This window comes from Erigeron canadensis, chromosome 6, assembly GCF_010389155.1.
Source record: "Erigeron canadensis isolate Cc75 chromosome 6, C_canadensis_v1, whole genome shotgun sequence".
NCBI lineage: Eukaryota > Viridiplantae > Streptophyta > Magnoliopsida > Asterales > Asteraceae > Erigeron > Erigeron canadensis.
The window spans coordinates 20,335,579-20,363,263 of NC_057766.1; the positions used below are offsets into that span (position 1 = coordinate 20,335,579).

At 34.6% G+C, this 27,685-nt stretch overlaps 2 protein-coding genes and 3 long non-coding RNA genes across 6 annotated transcripts; all 5 read left to right on the forward strand.

Moving 5' to 3' along the window:
* Positions 1-247: 247 nt before the first annotated feature.
* On the forward strand, positions 248-2,934 carry LOC122605969. Of its 2 annotated transcripts, XR_006324772.1 has the most exons (4): positions 248-356; positions 449-508; positions 1,173-1,355; positions 1,885-2,310. It is a non-coding gene; the product is annotated as an uncharacterized LOC122605969 (long non-coding RNA). The 2 variants fall into 2 exon arrangements; XR_006324771.1 differs by lacking the exons at positions 248-356; positions 449-508 and adding an exon at positions 2,897-2,934 and having other exon boundaries at positions 533-1,355; positions 1,885-2,005.
* On the forward strand, positions 2,930-3,379 carry LOC122605970. Its single transcript, XR_006324773.1, has 3 exons — positions 2,930-2,974; positions 3,057-3,136; positions 3,249-3,379. It is a non-coding gene; the product is annotated as an uncharacterized LOC122605970 (long non-coding RNA).
* Positions 3,380-5,940: 2,561 nt separating this feature from the next.
* Positions 5,941-9,073, forward strand: LOC122604432 (receptor kinase-like protein Xa21). Its single transcript, XM_043777326.1, has 3 exons — positions 5,941-8,464; positions 8,547-8,896; positions 8,982-9,073. Exons 1-3 carry the CDS (start codon positions 5,941-5,943, stop codon positions 8,985-8,987), a joined length of 2,880 nt encoding a protein of 959 aa, XP_043633261.1. The 3' UTR covers positions 8,988-9,073.
* Positions 9,074-16,360: 7,287 nt separating this feature from the next.
* On the forward strand, positions 16,361-18,655 carry LOC122606114. The gene is made up of 3 exons (XR_006324806.1): positions 16,361-17,734; positions 17,821-17,885; positions 18,423-18,655. It is a non-coding gene; the product is annotated as an uncharacterized LOC122606114 (long non-coding RNA).
* A 2,583-nt stretch (positions 18,656-21,238) lies between these two features.
* On the forward strand, positions 21,239-25,567 carry LOC122605138 (probable U3 small nucleolar RNA-associated protein 11). Its single transcript, XM_043778017.1, has 9 exons — positions 21,239-21,419; positions 22,073-22,150; positions 22,253-22,343; positions 22,460-22,551; positions 22,641-22,734; positions 22,820-22,899; positions 23,004-23,084; positions 25,120-25,219; positions 25,294-25,567. The coding sequence occupies exons 2-9, from the start codon at positions 22,095-22,097 to the stop codon at positions 25,384-25,386; spliced, it is 687 nt and encodes a 228-aa protein (XP_043633952.1). The 5' UTR covers positions 21,239-21,419; positions 22,073-22,094; the 3' UTR covers positions 25,387-25,567.
* The last annotated feature ends 2,118 nt before the right edge of the window (positions 25,568-27,685 follow it).

A 27,685-nucleotide genomic window follows, 5' to 3' on the forward strand; every position in this document is an offset into this window, starting at 1 on the left:
CGACGAATTTTTAAATTCGAGGGCGGAGCCCGTACGGCTAAGGCATTTGACTATCATACTCTATGACTTGACCTATCACCCCTACCATCTCACCGCCGCAACGTGCGGACACTATCTCTCGTCTAGATTAATAAGTATCTAGATTAACTTTCTTTTTATCTTTTGTTTGATTTTCAATTATTTGTTGCTAATGTTGTATTTTGTTTTTCTTTTTGCAGATTTGTGATAGAGTTGGGTCTTTTATTTAATGGGTTGATTTTCAATTTATCACGATCAACCCTTAAATCACAACCCCTCTCTCTCGCCGGATTCATCGCCACCAACCACTGTCGCCGGATTCATCACCATCAACAAGGGTTTTTCTTTTTGTTATTATTATTAATTTCTGATGATTTTTATTACTACTATTTTAATTTTATTTTACCAATTCATATGTATTGATCTTCAGGCCACCGCCTTAAACATCACCACCAACCACCGTTCGCCGGAATCTGACTAATTGGTTACGGTATTTTTTTTTTTCTCACTGATGGTTTTCGGTATTCATTTTGAATTATATACTCTTGCAATATTAAAGGATAAAGTTTGATTCTTGATGTTAAGATTATAGATACTCTCTTGCAACATTAAAGGATATACTGTTTGCCACTATACTGGTTAAAGTTGATAGTCAGCTCTGCAATTAGGTCCTATTTTCGTTTCTGCCATTGAAAAAAGGCTGGTCGGGTTTGTTGAATTATGAGTCATGTTGGATAGGACGGGTGTATGGTTCACTCACCTTTAGTATTGATCGACGTGGGCCTGTCCGGTTGTCTTTGCTCATTTAAGTCTAGCTAACTCCTATGATTAATGGTTGCGCTCTTGAACATTGTTCGTCTAATTGTAATAGAAGCTTGGCTAGAATATAGAGTTCTTTTAAGGTTTTATTTGTTTCTTTTGCAAAGATGTATTAACCTCAATTTAGTCGTTGCAATTTTTATATTTATGGGAATCATTGTTAAATGTCCACCTATTTTTTGAAAAGTATCTAAATTCTAAACTTGGCCTGAAGCATTCCGATTCTATGGAGGTATTGCCCCTATAGATCTTTTAAGCTGCATATAGTAAAAAGTACATTTATAACTACATTTGATATTTGACATTTATACACGACATTCACAAAGCTCATGCAGGCCAAATTGTAGGAGTTTGGTTTAGGTCATGATGCATCGAGAGATACATTCACAGATGGACCAGTCAAGTATACCTTTCGATGTATTGTTGATGCTCAGTCTTCTTAACAGTTTACCAGTATGTGCTATACAATTTCAAACGCATATTTTGATGCATACTCTCCTCCAGATTTCTATGTGAAGGTAAGCCAAACCTAGACGTGGCTAATAGGTTCATTTACTTTAAAATGGGCATCTATTTGCTATTTTTGGTCTTCGACAGATGGATAAATTTAAACTTGTCAAAGAAGTTCAAATTTGTCCAAAGTGTATTTTCAAAGCACAGAATTCCCTAAATCACGTAATTTTAAGGTTTAGAGTTCATTGTACGTATATTGTTATTAATTGTAGAATTGTAGGTATACTTGTGTTAGTTATTAAGTCAAAAAAATGGACACAAATGCATTTTGGGGTCAATTTGAACTGACTTATTATGATCCATTAATGGATATATCCAATCTGTTTATTTTGTAAGACATCAGTACATTTTATAGTTTCTGTCTATATAGGTCGAAATGGGCTGGGTTGGGTTCAGTTGACACCCAAAAATTTTGTTGTCCCATTTTTAGTTTGCCTAAGCCAAGGTAACTGTTCTACAATAGAGTCTGCTGATGTTATAAGTAGTGTTCATGTTGGTTATGTCATATTTCCTAACTCTGAATTGTTGATAAAGGGGTAAACGAAAAAGGATCCCTATTTTCTTTTTGCAGGCTGCAGCTACTGCACCAAGAAGACTATCCAGGCCTCAGATTTTGTATAATCTGATTTTGGTGGTGGTTTGGATGGCTTGCCATGTGAGTCATCGTCTATAACGTATTGTTTTGGGTGACATCAGTGCATTTTTTAGTTTCTGTCTATCATCATCATCGACGTTGAGTCATTGTCTATAATGTATTGTTTTGGGTTTTCTTGTAATTTTAATTTGCTATGAAAGGCATTATGTTCAAAATAGTAGTATTAAGTTATTTATATATATAGTCTTGTAATTTCATAGTAGTATTAGTATTTTAAAGATGTGAAGGAGCAAAAACTAACTAAAGTAGCCTAGAGTCTTTCCGTCAATTGAAGACCATACTTTCTACTAAAAATGAGAGTATCAACTAGAGCAATACTTTAGCAATACTATCATGTCTCTTTCTATCGCAATACTATCATGTCTCTTTCTATCGTAGTTTGATGACAGAATTCTTACTTTCTCTGCATCTTTTAACCTTACGACATCTCACGCGCTAGAAACCCGAGCCGCTGCAACACGCGGGCACTAGGCTAGTTATTATTAAATAATGTAAGTTCACGAATGGAATAGAAGTCGACATTTTTGTGTTATGTTTGACCGAGAGAGTTATTTTTTTAGTTATTAGGATATATATTGGGTATAAATATATCCCTAATAACTTAACCTTCAAGCTAACATCTTTTGACTTAGGACTATGATTTAATTAGTAATTACATTAATTATTAATTAATATTTAATATTTAATAATTCATGTTATTAATTAATAGATAATACTAATTAACATATCTAGTCAATAATGACCAATTATTATTTCTCTCACTTTGGTGATTATAAATATGTAGATACAATATATACATATTACCGGATATCTAAGTGTCAACGCGTATGATCCAGTAGGCTTAAATATTTTCCAGACATGCGTTTATTTAATGTGATCATATTCCAACAGTACACTGCAGAAGAACTCTTGTTGATGAAGTCACAAGATCTGGGTTATATCTTGCAGAAGATTCTTCTAGAGAAAAAGGTGGATTGATGCCATACCGTGGTTCTTTTCTTCTGTTCTACAATTCAAGAATGATCTTTGCTAAAAAGATTTGTTGATGCAGAAAATCGAGAGGCTAACAGTAACTTTGCACTCAATTGATTCTCAGCCGTCAAACAAACACGTATACTATGCTGAAGACAGGTTTGAACCTCACGAGTCTCCTTTTCTTTGCACTGCTAGGCTGCTTGCTGGAAACTAATTAAAATTGTAAATAAACATGTTAATGTTATAATATATTCATTTTTGTCTACAGGGAAGAGTGTTAAATTACCACCTTTTGAGGACCTGTCTGATAAAATTAAAAGGTAAAGTAACCTGTTAGGTTGCTTGTATATGTATATATTTGTATAATAAAGATGTTATTTGAATCGAACAAATGTTGATCGCTTCACCTATATGTTTCTAGTATTAGAAAAGTACCTGTAGGGTTAATTAAAAGAGTGGGCTAATTTTACTTAAACTATAAGGACAGTCTAGGGATGGCATCGGTACCCTACTTCCGATGAGAACATCATGACAATAGCTAAATTTCGTTGCGATTGGAACAAGATAGTCGAGCTTTATACTAATTATCACAAAATAACCATATAAACCGCAATAACCGAACAAAATAGCATAAAGAACCTTGAAATCGCTACAAGATCTACAAAATCGCTACGAGATTTTGCGAAATCGCTATGAGAGAGATTTTGCAAAATCTCTATTAGATTCCGGAAATCTCTACGAGATTTTGCAAAATCGCAATACGTTGACTTTGATTTTTTATTTTTATTGGAAAAACACAATGTGTTTTGTTATGATTATTGAGATTTTTAATATATATTTTTTAAACATACTAATTGATTACATAGTCCATGAATATAAAGTTTCAAATTCATAAGAAACATATTAGAAACTAATAATCCCCTAAGCTGACAGTCCCGAAAAGAGAAGAGTGTGAAGTCGATTTTGATTTTCCTTTTGATTTTGATCTAGATGAAGATCCATACTCTCTCGATGGAGGAAAAGATTTTTGTGATGGCATGGTTGTATGATCACGTTCTTTACAATGGCTACATCATGTTGTCTTCCTCTCTTCACCCATAGACGGTATACGATCGTGCTTTTACAAAAAAAAGCATTGCAATTTTACAAAAAAATAAATAAAATAAAATCAAAGTCCTTTTGGTTTGTTTAATTTGAAGACCCAAGAAAAATGTTAATTCACACATTAAACTTGCAAAATCACGCAAAGATTTTCAGAATCTCGTAGCGATTTTGAAGCTCTCGTAGCGATTTTGAAAAATCTCGTAACGATTTTGTAAGATCTCGTAGCGATTTTGAAAATCTCGTAACGATTTTAAGGTTCTTTATGCGATTTTGTCGAGTTATTGCGATTTATATGACTATATTGTGATAATTAAAAATACTTGGCTATTTTGTTTCAATTGCAACAAAATTTGACTATTGTCACGATTTTCTCAATCTCAAAAGCATCTTTTAACAATAACCTAATACTGTACCGAGAATGGTTTACCAAGAATTTGTACCGTGCCACACATGCTGCTAATGGGCCATATTAAATACCTGGAAATATTTCTATGACCATTCTGCATATCAAATGCATCACACCTTTTGTGTCCCTAGTTGTCTATGAATATCTTTGACATTGAAACTTGTCCAAAACTAAAGATTTTTTGATGTATGTTCTTACTTAAGGGCATGCCCTTACGCTATATACAATAGTATTTTTTTGTTTGTATACAGATATGTAAGGATATGTAAAAATGTTTGTATGGTTAGAGGTAAACTAAAGGATTTTAAAGATGTGTAAAAATTTTAAGGATTTATAAGAATGTGATGTGACAGATCAGACGTCTCTAACATTAAAGATAGACTTATATAAATATACCACTAACCTGACAAATGTTTTTGTCATTATATTTAAATTTTGTATTCTATTGAATGTCATTATATTCATTACAAAAAAAAAAAATCTATTTTCACCAGACAAATGTCTTTGACAAATGCGACATCCTTCTGAAAATATAAAGATAAAAAAAAAAAAAAATTGCCCAGCCGTATTCCAATGTCATTTGAGAAATCAATACAAATAAATACTCTATTTGTTTTAGACAACTAATTATGCATATTTAATCTAGAGAAAATCAAACACTTATGCATAGCAGCATTAGTAGGAGCAACAACATATATACCTCAGGTGGCAATCATTTCCATTGTTCCCCTCAAACAGTAGTGTTTTTAAAGGTCTCTACAATAAATATAATAACCAGAAATGTATGGCATGTGGGAAAACGTAGCAATAAACTGGTGTTCACAATGGATACACCCTACAAACGAAAAAATATACTATCCGTTTAAAATTTTCATCTTTATGATTCTATTTTATTTATATACGTTTTCTTAATAATGATGAAACTCAAATGTTAACCAAAACATTATAAAGTCAAAATCCTTTATAAAGAAAATTAGCTAAAATATTGAATAAGGTGCTATAGCAAGATAATTAATGCACTTGCATAAATTTAACAATTTAAAGAACCCAAGTTTTTGAAAGAGCTAATAAAAAAAAGGTGATTCAATCTGATGAAAAACTTAAAACTCGACATAACGTCCTTATATTATTACATAGAATAGAATATATTATCTCTTTATGTCGACCAATGCAATTTGTTTTTATAAGTCTACTTAGATGTAGACTTCAGTCAACGCAATTTGTCTCAATGCAATTTGTCTTTATAAACAGGCATTCGGGAATTTCTCTTTATAAGAAGGCATTCGATCGCCATTGATTATACTTGTTATTAAATTTATATTAAAAGCTAAAAAACCCAATGATTTCCCTATCATTTTTCTCTTCTATTTCTATCATCTTTTATATTCTTGTTATATTTCTGACTAATGTTGCATCATCTGGTTCCTATGGTGGAAATGAGAGCGATCATATGGCGTTGTTATCGTTCAAGTCATCGATTAGTGATCCATATGGAGCTCTAACCTCATGGAACTCAACCTCCCATTTCTGTAACTGGAGTGGAGTTTCATGTGGGAAGCGGCATAAAAGAGTGACTGTGATACAACTAGACTCTAAAGGTCTACAAGGCTCTTTGTCTTCTCATGTAGGGAACCTGAGCTTCCTTCAGGTGTTATCACTTGGAAACAACAGCTTCCATGGAACCATCCCTCCTGAACTCGGTCGTCTTTCGAGACTACGTATCCTTAACTTGTATCAAAATAAATTCAACGGGGGCATCCCTGCTAACTTGTCTGGTTGTTATAACCTTGAAAAGCTTTGGCTTGTTTATAATGAACTAGTGGGTATCATACCTATAGAGATCAGCTTTCTCTCCAGACTTACCGTTCTTTCATTGGGTGGTAATAATTTAACCGGAGGAATCCCTCCTTTCTTGGGAAATATGACATCAATGGAAGTATTCTCTGTTTCTGTAAATCCATTGGGTGGAACCATTCCAGACACTTTAGGTCGCTTGAATATCTCATGGTTATTTGCTGGTGGGTGTAACTTATATGGAAGCATCCCTCAGTCGATCTATAACCTCTCATTCCTAACTAATATTTCTTTGGCAGAGAATTACCTTACGGGTACTCTTCCTCCAACAATTGGGTCAATGCTTCCACATCTTCTCAACCTTCAGTTACGAGATAACCTATTGTCCGGGCTTCTTCCCCCTTCAATCTCTAATTTTTCAAAATTAGATTTTCTTGAATTGCGTAACAACAATTTTAGTGGGAAGTTGACGATTGACTTTGCAAACCTAAAAGAAATTTCTATTATATCTTTCTTTAACAACAACTTCAATGGAGGTGGAGAAACAAATGCAATGAAGTTTATCGATTCTTTGAGCAACTGTAGCAAATTAAAGAAATTGGATCTTGGTAATTGCAACATTCAAGGAGTGGTTCCCTTATCAATCGGTAATCTTTCTCGTCAACTTAGTGATCTAAATTTACCAGGGAATCAACTATATGGAAGCCTCCCATCAAGTATAGGCAATCTAGTTGGTTTGACCTATTTAGGTATAAACACAAACCAATTCATAGGAAAAATTCCCCTCACCATTGGCATGCTTCAAAAGCTTCAAAGAGCTTATCTTTATGAAAATCACTTTTCAGGGTCAATTCCATATACAGTAGGGAACTTATCAATGTTGGAGCTAATTAATTTAGATTCTAATAGATTGGATGGGGTTATCCCACCAACTATGGGGAATTGTCATCAGCTTCAAGGGTTGACCCTTGATAACAACAAATTAAGTGGCAAAATACCTAAACAACTTCTTCAACTTACTTCTTTATTCTTTTTATATATTTCAAACAATAGCCTCTCTGGTTCACTTCCAACCGAGGTTGAAGATCTAAAAACTTTGAATGGTTTGGATCTATCTCATAATTATTTATCAGGAAATATTTCGAGTAGCCTTGGTGGTTGTTCTAGCCTTACCCATTTATACATCAACGACAACTTATTTGAAGGCATGATCCCACAATCATTAAGTGAAGTTAGAGGACTTGCGGAACTCGATCTTTCAAACAACAATTTATCTGGACAGATTCCACAGTTTTTAGAACGGTTTTCTTTAGAGTATCTGAACCTATCCTTTAACGACTTCCTGGGTGAAGTACCGGTGAAAGGAGTATTTTCCAATATAAGTGCATTTTCTATTTCGGGGAACAATAGGCTTTGTGGTGGCTTGGTTGAACTTAGGTTACCCAAATGCAAAATGGTAGAGAAACATAACAAAAGTTTCACATTGATCATTATAGTGATTTTAGTTTCTGGTACGGTATTTTTTGTATTATGTTTTGTCTATGCTTGGTTTAAAAAGAAAAAGAATGGCATACTGTCTCAATCATCCCATAACGAAAGGTTCTTAAAAGTTTCATACGGTGAACTCCTGAAGGCTACCGATGGCTTCTCTGAAGCGAACTTGATTGGCCAGGGTGGCTCAAGCTCTGTTTATAAAGGGACCCTTGATTATGATGACAAATTTGTTGCAGTAAAGGTTCTACATCTTCAAATTCGGGAAGCTCACAAAAGCTTTACAACAGAGTGTGAAGCATGGAGAAATATTCGACACAGGAATCTGTTGAAGATAATAACTGCATGTTCAAGCGTTGATTTTCAAGGAAACGATTTCAAAGCTTTGGTTTACGAGTTCATGCCCAATGGGAGTTTACATGATTGGTTGCATTCAAATGCATATGCAATTAAACTTGACCTACTTCAAAGAATCAATATTCTCATTGATGTTGCATGTGCACTTGATTATCTTCATAACCAATGTTTACCAACCGTTGTTCATGGGGACATAAAGCCTAGCAATATTCTACTGGATAATGATATGGTGGCCCATGTTGGAGACTTTGGTTTGGCTAAATTTCTTGGAACAAATTTTAACCAAAATAATTCATCTGGGATTAAAGGAACAATTGGATATGCACCTCCTGGTAAACTCAGTTGATTCTTGTAAGTTCAATTTTACTTTGTATCTGTTGCCTTTTTATAAATCATTGCTTATTTGAATGATAGAGTATGGTTTGGGGAGTAAGAGGACAAGTAGTGGGGATGTCTACAGCTTTGGAATATTATTACTTGAGGTCATGACCGGGAAGAAGCCGACAGATGAAATATTTAATGAAGACCTTAGCCTTCATAAGTTTGCTTATGTGGCCTTGCCAGACCAAGTAATCAATGTTATTGATGGTAATGTTTTTGCCACGCAATGTACCAAAGGAAATGCACAAAAAATGGAAGAATGTTTGGCTAAAACTGTCCGAATTGGAGTATCATGCTCCGTAGATTCCCCATCACAACGGATTAATATCGACACTGTTGTCCATGAATTGTTTCATGTTCGAGGTGCTCTTGAAAATCTTGAGGTACCATATTTCTATAGTTTAACTTATCAAGAAAAACCTTGACCCGTGACGTGGTTTGATGTGCTCCATGTATGCAACATTTCAGGTCTAACACCAACCTTACATGGCAGAGTTCAAAGGGCTAGAATAAGGAGCAACTTTTATGGTTAAATACCTATTACTTTGTTATTTGTGTTAACGGACGTGTTACTTATTTGTTTAAGTTAGTAAATGTGGTTTTACTACCTATTGACGTTAGTTTGTGTTTCATGCTATAAAAGTTTTTAATAAATATGTGTGTTGTTTGGCACCTGATCGAGCAAAGTTCCAAGCAAATTTATGAATCGTAACCATTAGTATGAAATGCTCATGTAAGACGGTCAAAATATTCATTAGATCTTATTTAGATCTCACGGTCCACAAGTTTGCTTAACTATGAATTAACAACTAATGTTAAACTAAGAACCATAGTAATAAACATAAGAAAGTATTTAGACAAGTTTAATCACATGTAATATTGATTAAACAATCGTTTTACACTTAACAAACAAGAACATAAACTAAAAGACTAGTTAAGTTTTAATGAGATTTTCTTTATTTCATGAGATTTCATGTAGATAGATCGTATCATATATATATTTGAATGATTGTTGTTTTGTTGATTAGATTTTTGTTGGAAAAACTGAAATTTAGAATTGATCTTATTTGTTGAGTGATTATTTTGGGGAGTAATAACAAATTTATATATATATATATATATATATATATATATATATATATATATATATATATATATATATATATGTGTGTGTGTGTGTGTATGTGTATCTTTTGGGAAGAAGTTGTGAAGATGTGAAGTTATGGAAATGGATGATTATTGATAAATCCCTCTTACTTTTTTACACTTTAAGTATAGAGGGACATAGTTAAAGATTTACAGGTATGTTTTATGTATGTATAGTATCACTAAAATCTAATGTAATTTATGGTGGAATGAGAAATAGTCCATGTGGTTTGTTTTCAGTGAATATGGACGATTTTACCCTCACATGGCTAGTACGTGAGGACATTAATGGATAAAAAGTGACAGATGTTAGTATGAGGGACGACTAGCAATAAAAATGAAAAGCCCAGGAATACCTAATGATAAAAAAAAAGGACAGGAATAAAAATACGAATCGAGCAAACCGCAAGGACAATTTATGATAATTTCTCAAATAATAATATTGAAAAAGGCGTAAAATACTGGAATACATAAGTATAAACATGCGCATATACTACAGAAGTGATACATGAATATCATTATTATTCTTTTTAGACATATCTATATTTAAAGGGAAGTGATTAATCCTCCTAACTAAATAGCCTAAAAATCCTACTAACTATTGGATGATGACATGTGAAAAAATCAGGGGGCAAGATTAGGAAAGAGAATTAGTGGATATAACATGTCACCTTCTTAAAGTGTTAGGAGGATTTTTAGGCTATTTAGTTAGGAGAATTTATCATTTTCCATATTTAAATTATCTCTCTCTTTTATCCATCAGTTTGAATATCATCACCTAATATACATATTATACCCTTAAATTTCAATCACTCATTATCTTCTCTTTCAACAAATATCAATCACTCATTGTTTTTTATCCTCCATAAATTATTTTATTCCTTTAATTCATTCAAAAAAGTTTATCTCAAAAACCTTACATTGATAAATTTTAAAAATTATATGAGTGTTCTTAAGTTTTCATGCACTTTCATTAGAGAAATTATTCCATATACTTTCGACGAATTTTTACCATATCTTAATACCTCCCTATTTACATTTTATCTACTACTCCTTTATCATGATTATTTACCCCCTATTTTAAGAAAAAGTTAGAAAATAGTTAGATGGGAAATTACTAGATTACCCTTAATAAACAACCCTTAAGGAAAGGGTTATTAGATATTACCAAAATTACCCTTAATAAATTAATTTATACTTTAAACCCTTATCTTCTAAAATATCACTATCACCATTTATTAACTTACACGGTTAGACCACTCGACACCAATTGTCGATGTCATCGATCACTACCCCTCACCGATACCACTAAACTACCATCGCCGTCACCGCCCCCTCACCGATACCACTAAACTACCATCGCCGTCACCGCCGCCACATTGCGCGGGTACAATTCTATATGGATTTAACTAAAATCTCCTTAAAAATATTTAGCTTGGATTCTCCCTTTCTTTCTCACGCAGAAACAGATACCAAAACCAAAACCCAAACTCACAATCCCCTTCCCCTCCTCCCCTTTCACATCCTATCGCAAAAATCATCACACCTTTACATCTCCAGCTGCAATGGCTTATATTTATTTGCAATCACCATTATTGTCATCAGCCTTTATTTCACTCCACCATGGGTTTTTTTTTTAATGCAGTCCATCATCATCATCATCGCTACTAGCTACCGGCGGCGGTCCATTTAATGCTTATGTTCAACATTATTAGCTTTTTTACAATTGTTTTGGGGGTTTCATAGCATCAGGTATGTACATATTATTTTTTATTCTAAATTTATGCGTATCATTATCATTGTTTTTTTTTTTTTTTTTACAATTGTTTTGGGGGGTTAAATTAACAATTGGGCATATGTTCCATCAGCTGGTTTAAACTATGGTATTGCATGTCTACATAATATGAAATGTATATCATATGTTTTTACTTTCATTACCTATTATGATATGTAAATACTTGCATGTCCATATATATCAAAATATAAAACTATAACTCTGACATAAAGTATGTCTGATGACACCTTGCATTTTTAATGGAACCGATAAAATTAATTAACAATAGAAATCCACATCAACTGGAAGTCCTACTATACACATTAAAATAGTCACGCCACTACAAAATTCATGTGTCATAATAGTCTTTTATTATGTTGTACGTTCAAGTGTCGGGTCTAGGTGCTCCAGAAACGGATGATACTAAGTTGGCATTGCGTAAAGGTATTTAGTAACCCCGTGCTGAATATATATTAGATTCATCTAAAATGCACTTAAACAATCTGCTTATTAATATTCAGTGTCATCCCCTAATTATGTTGATGTAGAGAAAAGAAGACAATACAACAAAGGATATTACGCACGACAAAAAGCGCGGAAAAATTCATGCCATTAGCCTTTTCCTGAAGTACTGATGCACACAACTCCTTCCTATACAGTCGGTAGCAGTCACATGTGCGCGCAACCAGTATTACAAAGGGTACCATTAGGTAAGTTTCATAAATACTCCAATGACCCATATGATAGGCACTTCAAAACAACCAACTCCCCAATCTAGTACCCCTTTTTTTTTGTAACAAAGAGAATATACCACCATCAAACCAACAACTCCAACAAGCTGTAAACGGCCTGACCCCTCACACAAACAAAGTTAACCGTAACAACGCCAAACTAGAAAAAAAAGGCAATACAACAAAGATTACTATGCACGCCGAAAGGCAAAAACAAATTCAACACATCATTCTGATTCGACAGTGATTACCCTAACCCCTTCTCCCACAGCTCTGTCCGTAGCAATAACTTACACTCAATTGAGTGCACAACCAATACGAAAGTCCCGGTTAGGAGAGTTGCCACATCGCAACATAAATCCTTCTTCCTATTATAGGACTGAGATGGCACATATGATGCCCAGATCAAATCAGTCAGCATCCCAATGTGATATACCTGCATATGATTTTCATCAACCAGCTTCATCAACCAGCTTCCATATTTACGGCTTCTAATGGATCATCTATATTTACGGCTTCTAATGGATCGCCGCCACTTCAGATTTAACACGTCAACGCTTCCAAGGTACCTTTCATCATAGTCTTTTAGTTTTTGTTCAAGTACTACAATAAATTTTCATAACCTTTGCACTCACCTTTTAATGTTATTAGGCGTTCAATGTGATACTGGCAATCTACTACCTTTATTTGAATCAATTCTCTCTCCATCATCACCAGTCATCGTTGCGTCATCAACATATTGTGTCGGCGAATCATCAAGAGGTTACTCAGACCATTTAAGTCTTCTATTTTACATACTATTCTATAGACCACTGTTTATATCAACATAGTGTTCTATATACCAACTGTTTATATTCATTGTATCGTGTCTTATACAAAGACCATTGACCACTCTTACAATATTGCTACTTCCATTTTTTTTTTTTTTTTTTTTTTGCAATTCTTGCAGAACTTATTCCTAATCGTCGCCCATTCAACTGCTCTATTTTACAGGCGCTAGATGTGACAATGGAAATCTATTGCCTTTTTTTTAATGGCATTCTATCCTACTTCTACTCCTAAATTACACGTATGCCTGGAAACCAGGACTATTCTTGAAAAACCCCTATTAATCCACCCCCCACAAATGTGGGAAGTGGAAATCGAACCAAGGTGGATCCTCCCAAGGTCAAAGACCTTACCAAGTGGCAATCTACTGCCTTTATTTGAGTTAGTCCTCACTGAGTCATTACAAGGCATGGCAGGATCATCATGATTAATATGCGGACCATCAAGAGGTTATTCTCTAACTTTTATCATCTACGTAACAAATGTATTAGACCCATAATATTATGCTCAAATTTAAACAACACTTCATGTGAAATTTGTGCAGGATGTCGTACTTAGGGTAATCTTAATCCTTCAACATTAAATGACGATGTGGAAGAGGATCCTTACGACTTTGTTTATAGAGGCGTCCCTAAAGAGCACCGTGTGTTGAAGGGACATGCCCCATGTCAACATTGTGGAGCAACGAGGTTTAAATATGAATTTCTTTGTACAAATATTGTCTTGCATCCTGGTTCACTCTATTGAGCTCAAAAAATGCAGTCTACATTGATCTTTTATTCCGCCCCGCTCGACAATAGTTGTTAGTCGTTTACTTTCTCTGAATGGAACATAGTGCTGACGTGGGAGATGAAGGTGCAATGCCATGACACAAGGGTTGATTTTAGAAAGTGGAAAGCTAAAGGTATGCCACATTGCCTCGGGAGCTAACACGTAACGTGCGTCTTGAAATCGCTTAATCTCGTTAACCACGACTTCTTGATTAGGTTCATATATAAACATATTGTTTGTCGTGACCTTAGTAGATGTATTTGAACACGTACTTCACAGATTTTTTATACTGAGGCAAATCTCAACATTCATGTGACAATTGAACATCATTAGCAACTTCGGGTTATACGGTACAACCCATCTGTTATCGATATCATGTTTCCCCTCTTCAATGTGATCCCGTTCTTTTAGCCTTCGATACAATGGATATGAGTTGTCTCCTTTTACAGTGTGTTCATTGAACTATTGAGGATAATGAAAACCACATGCTTTTGGCTCTCCCTACATGCACGGGGATTTAGTATTTAAACAACCACATGGTCCGTGAAGCATGTGTTGAACGACCCGTTCATGTATTTTGGGATACCTTGATGGGTCTGGAAGTTCAGCACAAACCAACTTGTCATATTGGTCTGGGGTGGTAATCTTGTGTGTTGATTTCATTATCAAAAGAAAATGTGATGAGGCAAACCACGTTTCTGAAACTCGATAACATAAACAAATGCACCTATCTCACCGAGAACATGATTTTCCACCGGCTGTTTTTTCAGATCTTCTAATTTCTCCCGAAACACTCTAGCAACCAATCCCGGACGATCTTGCGCAGTTTGTCCGGGTAAAAGTTTTTCAGTAATTTCCGTCCAACTTGGGTTGCAAGTGAACGTAGGAATATGTAAGGCTTACCATCATCTTGTACCAATGCCATGGCATCTAAAAAGCAGTGACGCATGTCACGCGGACCCCCAATGAATGATGGAGGGAGCACAATCCTTCATCAACTCTACTGGGTTCAACTTCACCGGCGTTCACACAATCCACTATACCTTGATGCAAATCAGCCTTTTTCCTGTCCCGGTTATGTTCACAAAACTGTGAACGTGATGTTTCAATTTCTATGTATATGTCTACAGCAAACTATTGGAACATTTTTCCACACAGCAAAATCACGTTCTCGGTAGGGCTAATCTGGAACTTGTAGCAGTAATATTCCCTCATTGTTACTATTCCCTCATTGTTACTGTTTTCCTTTCCTTTCTTTTTCTATATTCGTAGTTGATCATATGACATTGGTAAGGTTTAAACATCAGTGGGTTAAATTAAGGAGAAAGTCAAACAAATTAAGTAATAAATATCTAAGTTACTGCTATAATACCTTCCGCATCTTCCTCTTCTGGGAAATTATTTTCGTCGTTAAGAATGTCATCAATGGAAAAACCATTTCTTGGTATCATGTCGTGCCATCCAGACTTACCACTTGGGAAAAATAAAGGATAAGAAAGTGGATCATAACAACCAAAATAAGATTGAGTTGAATATGTTGGCAATGTTGAGACCTTCCAAAAACAACAATGCTTCTCTTGTATGTTGTAATTTCATCATTTCCTTCAACCCATATTCGAGCAACCTGAATGTAATCAACATCATTCAAGTCATTGATTGCAAATTTAATATGGACAACAACTTGTAAAATGACAATATGGCATATTGAAATTTGATTGCACGTATATAATACCTTAGATGTAGTAGAGATGTTGTACACCCTTTGGTCAAGTTCAACGGATGCATTCAAAGTGACTCTGTAGTTGTCCCGGGGTCCTAATTGCGCCATGTTGCGTATGGATTTGCAGCAAGGGCAGGTGTCAAGATACGAAGGATGTTTCTATCAAGATCCGAGCACTGTGCTATGAGATTAAGCTCATCTTCAGGATCAAAAAAATACCTCTGTAAATACTTGGGCTATCCATCCCTCGAAACCAACTAATGGATCGTATGATATATCTCTCTCTTAATACAAAATGTATAAACCCCAGCATTCATATTTGCCATCTTTTTATCCAACTTAATACGAAATGACTCATCCATTGTATCGGAGGAGAAAGAACGGGCTCATAGTGAAGAGGGGGAAACATGATATCGATAATAGATGGGTCGTATCGTACAACCCAAAGTTACTGATGATGTTCAACTGTCACATGAATGTGGAGATTTACTCGAGTATAAAATCTATGAAGTACGTGTTCAAATACATCTACAAAGGTTACGACAAACAATCTGTTCATATTGATCATGATCATGAAGTCGTGGTTAACGAGATTAAGCGGTTTGAAGACGCACGTTACATGTCAGCTCCCGAGGTAATGTAGCGTATCTTCAGCTTTCCACTTTCTAAAATCAACCCTTGTGTCATGGCGTTGCACCTTCATCTCCCACTTCAGAGATTTAGAGAATGTGAACGACTAACAGCTATTGTCGAGAGGGAGCGGAATAAAAGATCAATGTTGACTGCATTTTTTGAGCTCAATAGAGTGAATCGGGATGCAAGACAATACTTGTACAAAGATATTCATATTTAAACCTCATTGCTCCACAATGTTGACACGAGGCATGTCCCTTCAACACACGGTGCTCTTTAGGCATGAACTAATTCCTAATCAAAGGTTCGCAGACGACACCATATTCAGGCACGTTAATGGTAAAATTCCAGGAGGTTCGCTTGCTGAGGTTCGTTCTCGTGGACAGATTGCTCTAGCCACTGGTTCGTCTGGGGCAGTGGCAAATAACACGTCTGGTTGACGAACAACTCACTCAAGATTTAAAATTCCCCTCATCTTGAATAATAACTCTCTTTGCAACATCAGTAAATGACTGCTCACCTACTCCATAGTGCAATGTTGATCATATGGGATGAAGCCTCAGATGGCAAAAAGACAAGCAATTAAGGCACAATATGGAACAATGCAGAATATCATAGGCGTAAGACAACCATTTGGCGGAAAAATTATGGTTATGGGCGGTGATTTTAGACAAGTATTGCCGGTAGTCAAGAAAGGAACCCGCACACAGATTGTCGACTTGAGCTTTCGGATGTCGCCACTATGGTCTATCACCAAAAAGCTTTGTTTAATTTTAAATATGAAAGCGCGGACAAATCCATGGTTTTCAGATTTCCTTTTAAGAGTCGGTGATGGAAAAGAAGAGGTGATTGACGACAACTTTATTCACATACCTGATGACATGACCATCCCATACAGTACGTAGTCTAGATCGAAAGAGGACCTTATAAGTGCCATATTCTCGTCCATTGAAGTGAAAGGGAATTCTTTAGAGTACATTGTTTCTAGGGCAATACTGTCAACTAAAAAAGATAATGTCGATGAGAGTAATGATGAGTTGATTGATAGATTTAGTGGGCAGGAGCAAATATGTTACGGCTTTGATGAGGCGGAAGACGATGTTAACAACTACTATCCGGTTGAATTGTTAAATTCTCTTAGTGTCACTCGTTTGCCCCCTCATCCTCTACGACTCAAAATTGGGTGCCCCGTTATACTGCTACGTAACATCGATCCATCCCATCCAATAGACTTTGTAACGGGACTTTGTCATCGATGCGGAAATAGTGGTTGCCGGTTGGTCAGCATGCCGGTAAGAGTTTTCTTACCGAGAATATCCCTCTGTCCCTCTGTCACTCTGAAAATGATATGTACCCCTTTAAGTTGAAAAGAAAACAGTTCCCTATTCGACTTATCTTTGCAATGACAATAAACAAAGCCCAAGGCCAAACAGTTCCACACGGTGGTGTTTATTTACCTGAATCGGAATTCTCGCACGGACACCTATACGTGGCCCTGTCTAGAGGGATATCACGCGAAAGGGTGAAGGTTAGGCCTACCCAAAAGTTCCATCAACCTGGTGTATACACCTCAAGTGTGGTCTACAAAGAAGTTTTAAAAGTGCATAGCTCATATAAGGTGCGTGCATTTATGTACCAATTAATTTTTATAATACTGTTCGGTTTTCCAGTTTTAATCTACACTTTAGTTTTTCATTTTTTCAGGTTCCAAGGTTTTATGCCCATTTCCGCACTTGATCCATCTACCTCTTCATGCTCATTCTGTTTAGGTTAGCTTAATCTTTCATAATGATAACAAGCTTATGGCTTAATGTTTGCTTGCATACAAAAGGGTTGCATGACTTCTACTGTCATTTTTTAGATATTTCAAAGTGAATGGGTCGGGTTTTTGGGGTAATTCATGTGCATTTCGTCTCAATTGTATGTCAGTTTTTATGCACTACGACTATAATATATCAGTGTTTAGATATGTCAGTTGTGCATTTCGTCAGTTAATATGTCAGTTGTGCATTATTTCCCAATTGTCAATAAATTTATGATGGACAGAGATATGTGTACAATGCTACCTTGGTCTTTAAGGATACAGGTAATAATACTAAACACATTGGCCTGGTCATAACAACACGTTCTGAAATGGACATACCATCGGGGCTTGAAGAAAACTACGTAAATATATTTCCACAGCAGGTGTAACTGGTAGAAAGATAGGAAAGATCACATGTGTCCAATGTGATTTAGACTCTTTCCTTTGTATACGATAACATTGTCAAACCATTTTCTTTTATAATCCACCTGTTCATTTTCAGGTTACTATGTTTCCTTCGCTTTGTAGAGGAGAACAATGTCAAAGTCGCTAATGTTTCTAGCCTTTTGTTTTTGCTGCAGCAGCCAACCAAACATTTTCTATGGACAATATAATTGGGCGAGTTGAGAATTTGTTTGTAAAGAACCAGTTTTTTGTGATTTCCTGCACTTTTTCTTTGCCATGCGTTTAAGTTATAAGAACTGTTTATGTTATACACAACACCAAGATTAACTACATCCTTATTATGTGATTTTAAAAATCTTATTTTAGTTTTTCATTCTACATTTTTGTGTGATCATAGTGAATCTTTGGAAGAAGGTTTATTTGCAAAGTAAGTAACCCATGTAACACAATGGGTCTGTCATTTTTTAAGCCGACAATTTTTACCCGATGTCCCTTTTTTGGCCTTTTTTACTTTTTTTTAGTTGATACAATTTCACACAAATCTATAATATAACTTCTTTATTTTTTAATTTTAATATATGTTTATGTTTTAATAATGAGTATGATTCCATATGTATGATACCCCAAAAGATTAGTTTTTTATGCATTACCTTTTCAACTTTTTGCCTTATTTAAATCGTTTTATGTTTTATTTTTAGGTATTTTAATTTTATTCGGTATCCATTTAATATACTTGAATTCTAATTTTTTAGCTTTGATTAATATATTTTGAGATTACTCGTTCAATTGGACTGGCCTGAGCACTAGTACACAAATATAACGAGGACTAATGAAATAAATATTCTTACTAAAACACATACGTGTAAACAACGAGGATTGGTGTTCGCGCGTTGCGGTGGTTAAACGGTGATGATAATACAAGACGGTGGGAAGGAATCGATATGCGTTGTGTGTAAATAGGAAAGAGAGAAAAAAGTGACTGTGTGTTAGATTTTGGTACGGTGTTTGTCTGATTGTGTTTAAAGATATAGAATTAGAGGTAATGTGTGAATTAGAGGCAATATAGAAATATTGAAAAGATGGTTGAATTTTTTAAAATAAATAGTCCAATATGTTTTATAAATGATTATAGATAAAGATAGCACCCCATTTGAAGGACTTAGATTGTTTACATATAAAATAATAAACTTACGTGTCTTACAAAAAAATATAGCTAATTTCCAAACACAAGTAACGCTCAACATTAAAAATAAATAAGACATGTATGTTTATTATCTTATATGTAAACAATCTAAGTACTTTAATTGGGTTGCTATCTCATCGAATAATGCACGTTACTTCATTCTAGGGGTGAGCACGGTTGGATTTGGATTGATTTTAGGCTAAAACCAAAAATCAAACTGAATCTTTCGGCTTTTGAAAAACAAAACCCGTTGAATTCAGTTTTGGCTCGGGTGAGTTTTTCTGTTTTATGGTTCGGTTTCGGTTTTTTTCATATTTTTTTCAAACTCTTTTAGTATATTAAATAAAACATCCAATATCTTTTTTGTTTCTCTCAAGATTATTTCTTGTCTTATTCTCATTGTATCCAAGAACGATGATTAGTAAGAATGATACATTTTTAAATTTTAATGGATACTTGAACAAAGTTTTATAATGATCTTGGCTATTAAGACCGCTTATGAAGAGCATATGACTTAACAAGACTATAAAGCAGGAAACGAAATTTGTTTTTAATGTGATAGTATGGCAACTTAAAATATGACCACTAGCGATATGTGTTCAATTGGTCGGAAGCATTTCAGGTTTTACTTAATCTTTGAGTTCGATCCTTAGGGATGTCAAATCTTGGGGTTTTTTCCTTCGAATACTTGTAACGGCTCATGGTCAACATCTCGATGTCTATGGTATGTGCAAGGCTTCACCATTATACGGTGAGGTTTACCTGATGTCGCATACCGACTGAATATTCAAAAAAAATATCTACTGTATTGATGCTAGCCATCAAGCTCGATGTTCGTAGGAAAGGTAAATGGCTTATAAAACTCGATATTCTTACTGTCACGATTTCTCCTTTATGTCTTTACGCCTCTATGAATTTTCATTACAAATCTCAACGCATTTCCAATAGAAATAACTCAAAACTTTTATTATAATTGGGTATGTCATAAGTAAAAGATATAGATATAATACATAAAATGAAAAAATATATGGTTTTTGGTTTCGGTTCGGTTTTGGTGATCGGTTTTTGCATATGAAACCGAAAACTGAACCGATCCGTAGAAAACCAAAACCAAACCAATGGGTTTGTTTAGGTTTTTTCGGTTTGGTTTTTCCAGTTATTTTTGATTTTCCGGTTCAGTTTTTGCCCATCCCTACTTCATTCGAGCCTTCACGGTCTTGATCAACTTTATCTAGATCATGGCTAGCTCCAAAGTCGAACTACGTACGCCCAAAGATCCTTCACATCTTAATTCAATTGTTCCAAAGAAATATATCTTTATATGATATGAATTAATGAATTTTCATGTTTCTTTTATTTGTTTTCAATATATCATGCATGGTTATTTTTACAGATTAAAATAAGTGTTTGGTTTGCAATTATTATCATCGACGCCACATAACCACAATTCTTAGTTACAACTTTGAATGAGATAACACAATTCTTAGTTACAACTTTGAATGAGATAACCACAATTCTTAGTTATCACTTTGAATGAGGAATATAAATGAAGTTAGATTGTTTATTTCCTAACTTTTGTCATGAATATTTTGATTATCTGAACTTAGATGTTAACATGATAACTTTAAACAATTAATTAAAAAAAAAAAAAACATAACATGAAAAAGAAAATAAATTTAAATCCAAAACTAAAAGGATCAAGAAAAAGAAAAAACCGATAGTCAGGTGCAAAATAAAAAAAATAAAAATAAAAAGTAATTCAGGTGCAAGGCTGGGAGAAAAAACTTTGTTAAACCCTAGCCCCCATCTTTCTATTCAAAGCAACTGAAGACAGATTTCTGTGAGGGTTTTTCGCTCAAATAATAAATCCCCCCTATCTTTTTCCTCCCCTCACCCTCTCGCTCGCTACACGTATGTTTTCTTTTTTCTTGAATTATATATTTTGTGTGTGTGTATATATATATATGGTAGTATTGATAGCCAATGATGCACAATTGATTATAAATTGCAGCTATGAAAGTTGGATTTGTGGAGAGGGCATATCTGGGTATTGAAAACCATAGCTGTATATATATATATATATATATCCATATATATGTAAGTTGTTTTTGTATCAATGGGATGGATACAATTTGAACTCATGTGGCTGCTTTTGTTTGTTTAAAACTATGCCCAAATGTGAATATTCGAGTATCGTTGTGAACCCGCCTTGGCTAACTATATATAAATTTGATTATGTCGAGCTATTATTGAATTGCAACGACATTATGGTCGAAATATATCTTTTTTTGTTCGGTATGATTTTAGAACTGGTATCGGAAAGCTATTAATGGGGTACCTTATAAACTCATTTGGGTGCTTTTGCTTTATTTAAAACGATGCCAAGATGTGAACATTCGGGTATTGCTGTGAACTCGTCTGTGCTAACTATATACTTTTGATTATGTCGAGCTATAATTGAGTTGCAACGTGCAACGCATTATGCTTAAATGGTATCATTTTTTTCAGTTTATGATGCAAATTTGTTGGCATAAGTGAGATTTTAGAACTGTTTTTTTGCGCAGATTGTTGACGTGGTTTTTCAAGATGTCATCTTTAAGGAATGCTGTTAATAGACGGGCGCACAAGGAACGATCTCAACCGTGAGTGCCTTAAGTAGTTTGCAGTTCTTTTTTAATAAATTCTCTTTAGTTTTGATCTATGTCAATTCTTATTTCTCTTATGTGGTGACTTTGCGTATTCAGTAATGAAAGGAAAAGATTCGGGCTTCTTGAGAAACACAAGGACTATGTTGTTCGTGCAAAAGCCTTTCATAAAAGGGAGGAGTACTTGCAGGTAGATTATTTGTTTCAAATGATTGTAGCGATGATGGCTGTTGATGATAATCTGAGTTTCAATGTTTTTTATATTTATAAAAATGGTGAAAACTATAAGCGTGACTTTCATTGCAGAAACTCAAAGAAAAAGCAGCAAACAGGAATCCAGATGAATTCTACTTTAAGATGATCAACTCCAAAACTGTCGATGGAATACATAAAGAAGCGTAATTTTCTATTCACCCATCATTTCAATTGCTGCATAAAGTTAGAAGTGAAATAAACCGAAGGTTAAGCTGTAATATATGCTCTGCAGGAGTGAAGCAAACAAGTATACTGCAGAAGAACTCTTGTTGATGAAGTCACAAGATATGGGTTATATCTTGCAGAAGATTCTATCAGAGAAAAAGGTGGATTGATGACATACCATGGTTCTTTTTTTTTCTGCTCAACAATCCAAGAATAATTTTGCTAAAAAAACTTCTTTTAATGCAGAAAATCGAGAGGCTAACAGCAACACTGCACTCAATTGATTCTCAGCCGTCAAACAAACACGTATACTATGCTGAAGACAGGTTTGAACACCACAAGTCTCGTTTTCTTTGCATTGCTTGCTGGAAACTAATTAAAATTGTCAATAATCATGTTAATGTTACAATAATTTCACTTTTGTCTACAGGGAAGAGGCTAAGAGTATACTATCGGAAACGAAGACTGTTAAATTACCAGCTTTTGAGGATCTGCCTAAACAAATTAAAAGGTAAAGTAACTTGTTAGGTTACTTGTATATGTATATATGTATAATAAAGCTGTTATTTGAATTGAACAAATGTTGATTGATTCACATGAATTTTTGTTTCTAGAATTAGAAAGTACCTGTAGAGTTAAAAGAGTGGCTAAGTTTACTTTAATTATAAGGACATTCTAGGGATAGTATCAGTACCTGCTGTACCAAGTACCAATCCTGTAAATCCCGATACCGAATATGGTTTGTACAGAATATGTCCTGCGCCACACATGCTGCTAATGTGCCACATTAAATACCTGGAAATGTTTCTATGACCATTCTGCTTATCAAATGCGACACACCTTACATAGATACGCCGCACTACTTACCTGACAAATGTTTTTGTCATCGAAAAGTTCGAATTAGACATCGAATATGACGCATCTCAGGTAACTGTGCCTCACTAGACCCTTGTAGCTGTTCAAAATGTGTATCAAGTTTACAAAAGTTTCAGCATTTAGTTCGGTATTCCAGTACCATTCCAAAGTGCTACCTGTTCGTTCCGATATCAAATTCCGGGCATTTGGGAAACTCACCGACGATCCCGGCACCGAATTGGGTTCGGTACGGTATTTCGGTGCTGGAACCGGTTTGGTACGGTATTTTGGTATAAGGACCAGTTTGGTATTAGAATCTTAGTCAATACGCTTATCCCAAATTTAGTCCACCCATCTGTTGAAGTGCAGTGTATGTTTATTCAAATAACATGCACAGGTGAAGCAGTATGGTATGGTATTTTGGTACAAGTACCAATATATGTACACCTTAATTTACTATAATATAATCATCGTTGCCATCATCTTCCCCCTTGCATGATCCTTTGCTTTTCCAAATGAAGCCGTTTGGTGTTTGATTTCTTCTAAACAGGTGAAGCAGACCTATCTCAGAGGGAAATGCTGTTTAGAAAAAATAGAAAAGAATCCTCCTGTTTGGTTACAGAAACTTCTTAGACAGTTAGACTTCAACCAGTCTGCCAAAGAGATGTTCCTCTTAAATAATCTCTTTGCATGGTGATCTGAAAAGCATTCACAATATGAAAACTGTCATTTGCACTTAGTTGTTAATTTCCAGTTCATCATAGCTTTGTTCGACAAACATTTTTAATCTAAAAACTTTAATGGTCTTATCGTTTATTTTGACATTTGCATCATTTTGAAATCAGGGTAAAGTATATTGTTATGTGAAATTTTGCTTAAAGTTTCAACATGAAGCTATATATTCTCCGCTATGCTCTTTATGTGGGTTAACCATGGCGTTCAAAGCTATTTTTAAAGTATGTCAAATCTATTACTATGCATATGTGTCATTCTTATAGTGGCTGGAATGTTATACTTAATGGTCATAAATACATGGAAAGACATTCTCTAGGGATGAGCACAACATGGAGCAGAATATGAATCAGTTTTTTTTGTTAGTTTACTTGCACATAAAGCATCTGCACGTGTCAGTCAGCCCGTAAAAGTACCAGCAGGTATTTTCCTTAGCATTATCCTAGGTGTTACTAATAAGGTGTCACTCAACCAAGTGGTGATGGTTCAACTCTTGTTTGAGACCAAGAGTAGGGGTGCGCGTGTGTGTGCGTATCCTCACTGTATTATAAAGCAGGCCCTTAATGTTTCATGTTGTACGCATCATGATCCATCTTATAGGTGGAATCTTAAGTCCTGTCCGGGACCAGGATTAGGGGGGCGTGCGTTTGTCATCTTTGTCATCAAAAGATAGGCCTTCAATCATCAAAGTAGATAATCAAAGATAGGAATCTTAATATTGTATGCATTATGATCCATCTTCCAAGTAGAATCCACGTATTTTGTGTTTAATCATCAAACCTGCTCTGGAATCATATCTTTGCTTCATTAATTTCACAAAGATAATCGACACATTTGTCGTCATTTCTCGTGTTTTGTTCTGGCGTTTCTTTGTGTACACTAATGGCATCACATATATGTATTACTGGCCTTTGAAGTGACCGTTCTTTACTCTAGTATATGATGTGGTTAATGTGCAGGAGAACAGCTGCTTCTTATAGAGAGCTGGAGGCCCGAAAAGGAAGAGTTCAAGACCTGGAGAAAGTTTATAATGAAATGGCATTGAAACAGGAATTACAGGTATATTGTTTTAAACCATATACGATTGCATCTCTCTAGTTACAGTTATACTAAATTTCACATTGTTGGAGTAGAAAAAGGGTAAAAAGCGCAAGCTACGTGAAGATGAGATTGTCTGCCCAACATCTAGACCTGTATACAAGTGGAGAACTGAACGTAAACGATAAACATGGTATGTTACGCTTTTGTTTTACCCATTTCTAATTTGTCTGTTTTAGTAAGTGCAATCCGTGGCTTTCTTGTCAACGTACCATGGTAGCTCACATTTTTGGTGATGGGAAGTACAAACAGAATATATAAGAATGTAATGTACTTATGTTTGTTTTTTAATTATTGATTTAACGTCTAGACTGATGATGAACTGATTACTTTTTATGATTCGTAACATTAAATACTGATTGATATGAAAGCTGTACATCAGGATCGTTATTATAGATTTTAGCCCAGGAACGTGTTAAAAGACCGAAAATATTTTGACATGGATCGCCTCAGTTATTTGGAATCATTAAAGGTGTGAATGGCACTGACCTCAGTATCACTAGGCCACTAGCAAGTCTTATTGTTCGTATGTCGCGTTTTGTAGAACTTGGCCCTAACTAAGAAAACTGGACCCGGGCTTGACTGGACTGAATCTGGTCATATCTAATTAGAGTTTTTTTTCTTATAAGTTTTTTTTTTCTTTTCTTGAACGGTCAATATCTCTTACAACTTAAAGCGTACTAAGATGGATAGCAATTATTTGTTTATGTTCATACACATTTCAAAGTCCATTGTTTTATGCCACTTGTACATCAAATGGGATGAACCCAACAACAAATAGCACATGTTATTTCTTTTAAATGTATATAGGAATTATACAAATGTTCCAATTATTAGTTAAACGAATTAAGTACTTCCAAGTTGATGGATAATGTATACATTTCATCGACATATCCATACAAAGCATGTATTTAATATTTAATCATGGAGGCCTTTCTTCATCGAATACAATATTCTATCATATTCAAGCAGTCTTTTTGTTTCTTTTTTTTTCTTTTAATAGTGGTACGGAGGTTTTTATTCGGAGGTTTTGAGTTCAATCATTTGGGACATGCTACCCGGATAAATTTTCAAGTGGTGGAAACTGCGCTTCGAGTTTGGCTTGGGTGTTATCTAACAAAGGTGTCTAACTATTAACCATTTAACCTTGTCGTTAAAATGGGTGTTATCTAACAAAAGGTGTCTAACTATTAACACTGTGGTTATAATCAATAAATCATGTGAAAACTTTTCTTTTTCCTTTTTTGATAAACCATGTTACAATCCATGCAATTCATGTAAAGTGACTTGAATGCTATTTTCTAGGCATGTAACGTTTAGACGGCAAGGCGTTCTTTATTTAGGTACTCAATCATTCACCTTATCCAAACTATGTATGTCATAATTCAAAGGTAAGTTGAAGTATTAAGACCTTTTTGTATATACAACATATGCTAGCAACTAAATGCCACAAATGACAATAAAAACACCGATAAAAAAAATAATAATAAATGGCGTTTACGTGCGTCCAAAGGACATAGGTGTATGAAGTTAATTTATATCCTAAAACATAATTTGATAGCAATTCTAACTTATGTCGTATCAACACCATTGATTAAATACTATATAACAAGGTAAAATTTTAAGTCATTTGGGTCCATATATCATGTTGTGCTCGAAGACATTAAAAATGTAGAAATTGGTATGATTTGATTCTCGTCTTGGTGTCATGTCTGTTCTTTGAACTAGATGATTTTGTGTTAACACAATCCCATGATCATAAAAACAGTTTCTAGATTAAAACAATGTCTCTGCTTTTACCAACAATTTAAAGCCTTCATCACTGTAAATTGTTTAAATAATGAGTTATCCCCAACATTTTGCATCTCAATCTGACTCCAAACCAGATGCTTATTTCTGCATATTGGTAGAGTGATGGAGTTGCCCCAATAATGTATGCTTCAAATGTACATATTCACCCCTCAAAAACCTTCAAAGTGTATGACTTAATTTATAAAGATTTGGAATAAAAAATTGAGAAAAATATGATTTATTGTGTACAGTGACGGATTAAGGGCGCGTTTAGTTGGAGAAAATGTTTTTAAGTTTTCCATTTTTAGTTTTCTAGAAAATGAAAAGGTTTTTCATTTCTAAAAAACCCTTGAAAATTTTGAAAACGCGTTCAAAATAAAAGATGGAGTTTTCTTTTTTTCATTTTAGAAAACTTTAAAACATGTTCAAATTCACTTGTTTTCTAATTTTAGGTTTTGAAAATAGAAAAGTGAAAACAAAAACTGAAAAAAAGTTTTCTAATTTTAGTGGAAAAAGTTGGAAAAACGAATTTTCATTTTCTAGGAAAACTTTTTTAAAAATTTACAATTTGAACGCGTTTCCTGTTTTTCATGTTTTCTTGGAAAATGAAAATGGAAAACAAGAGAGTTTTCTTGA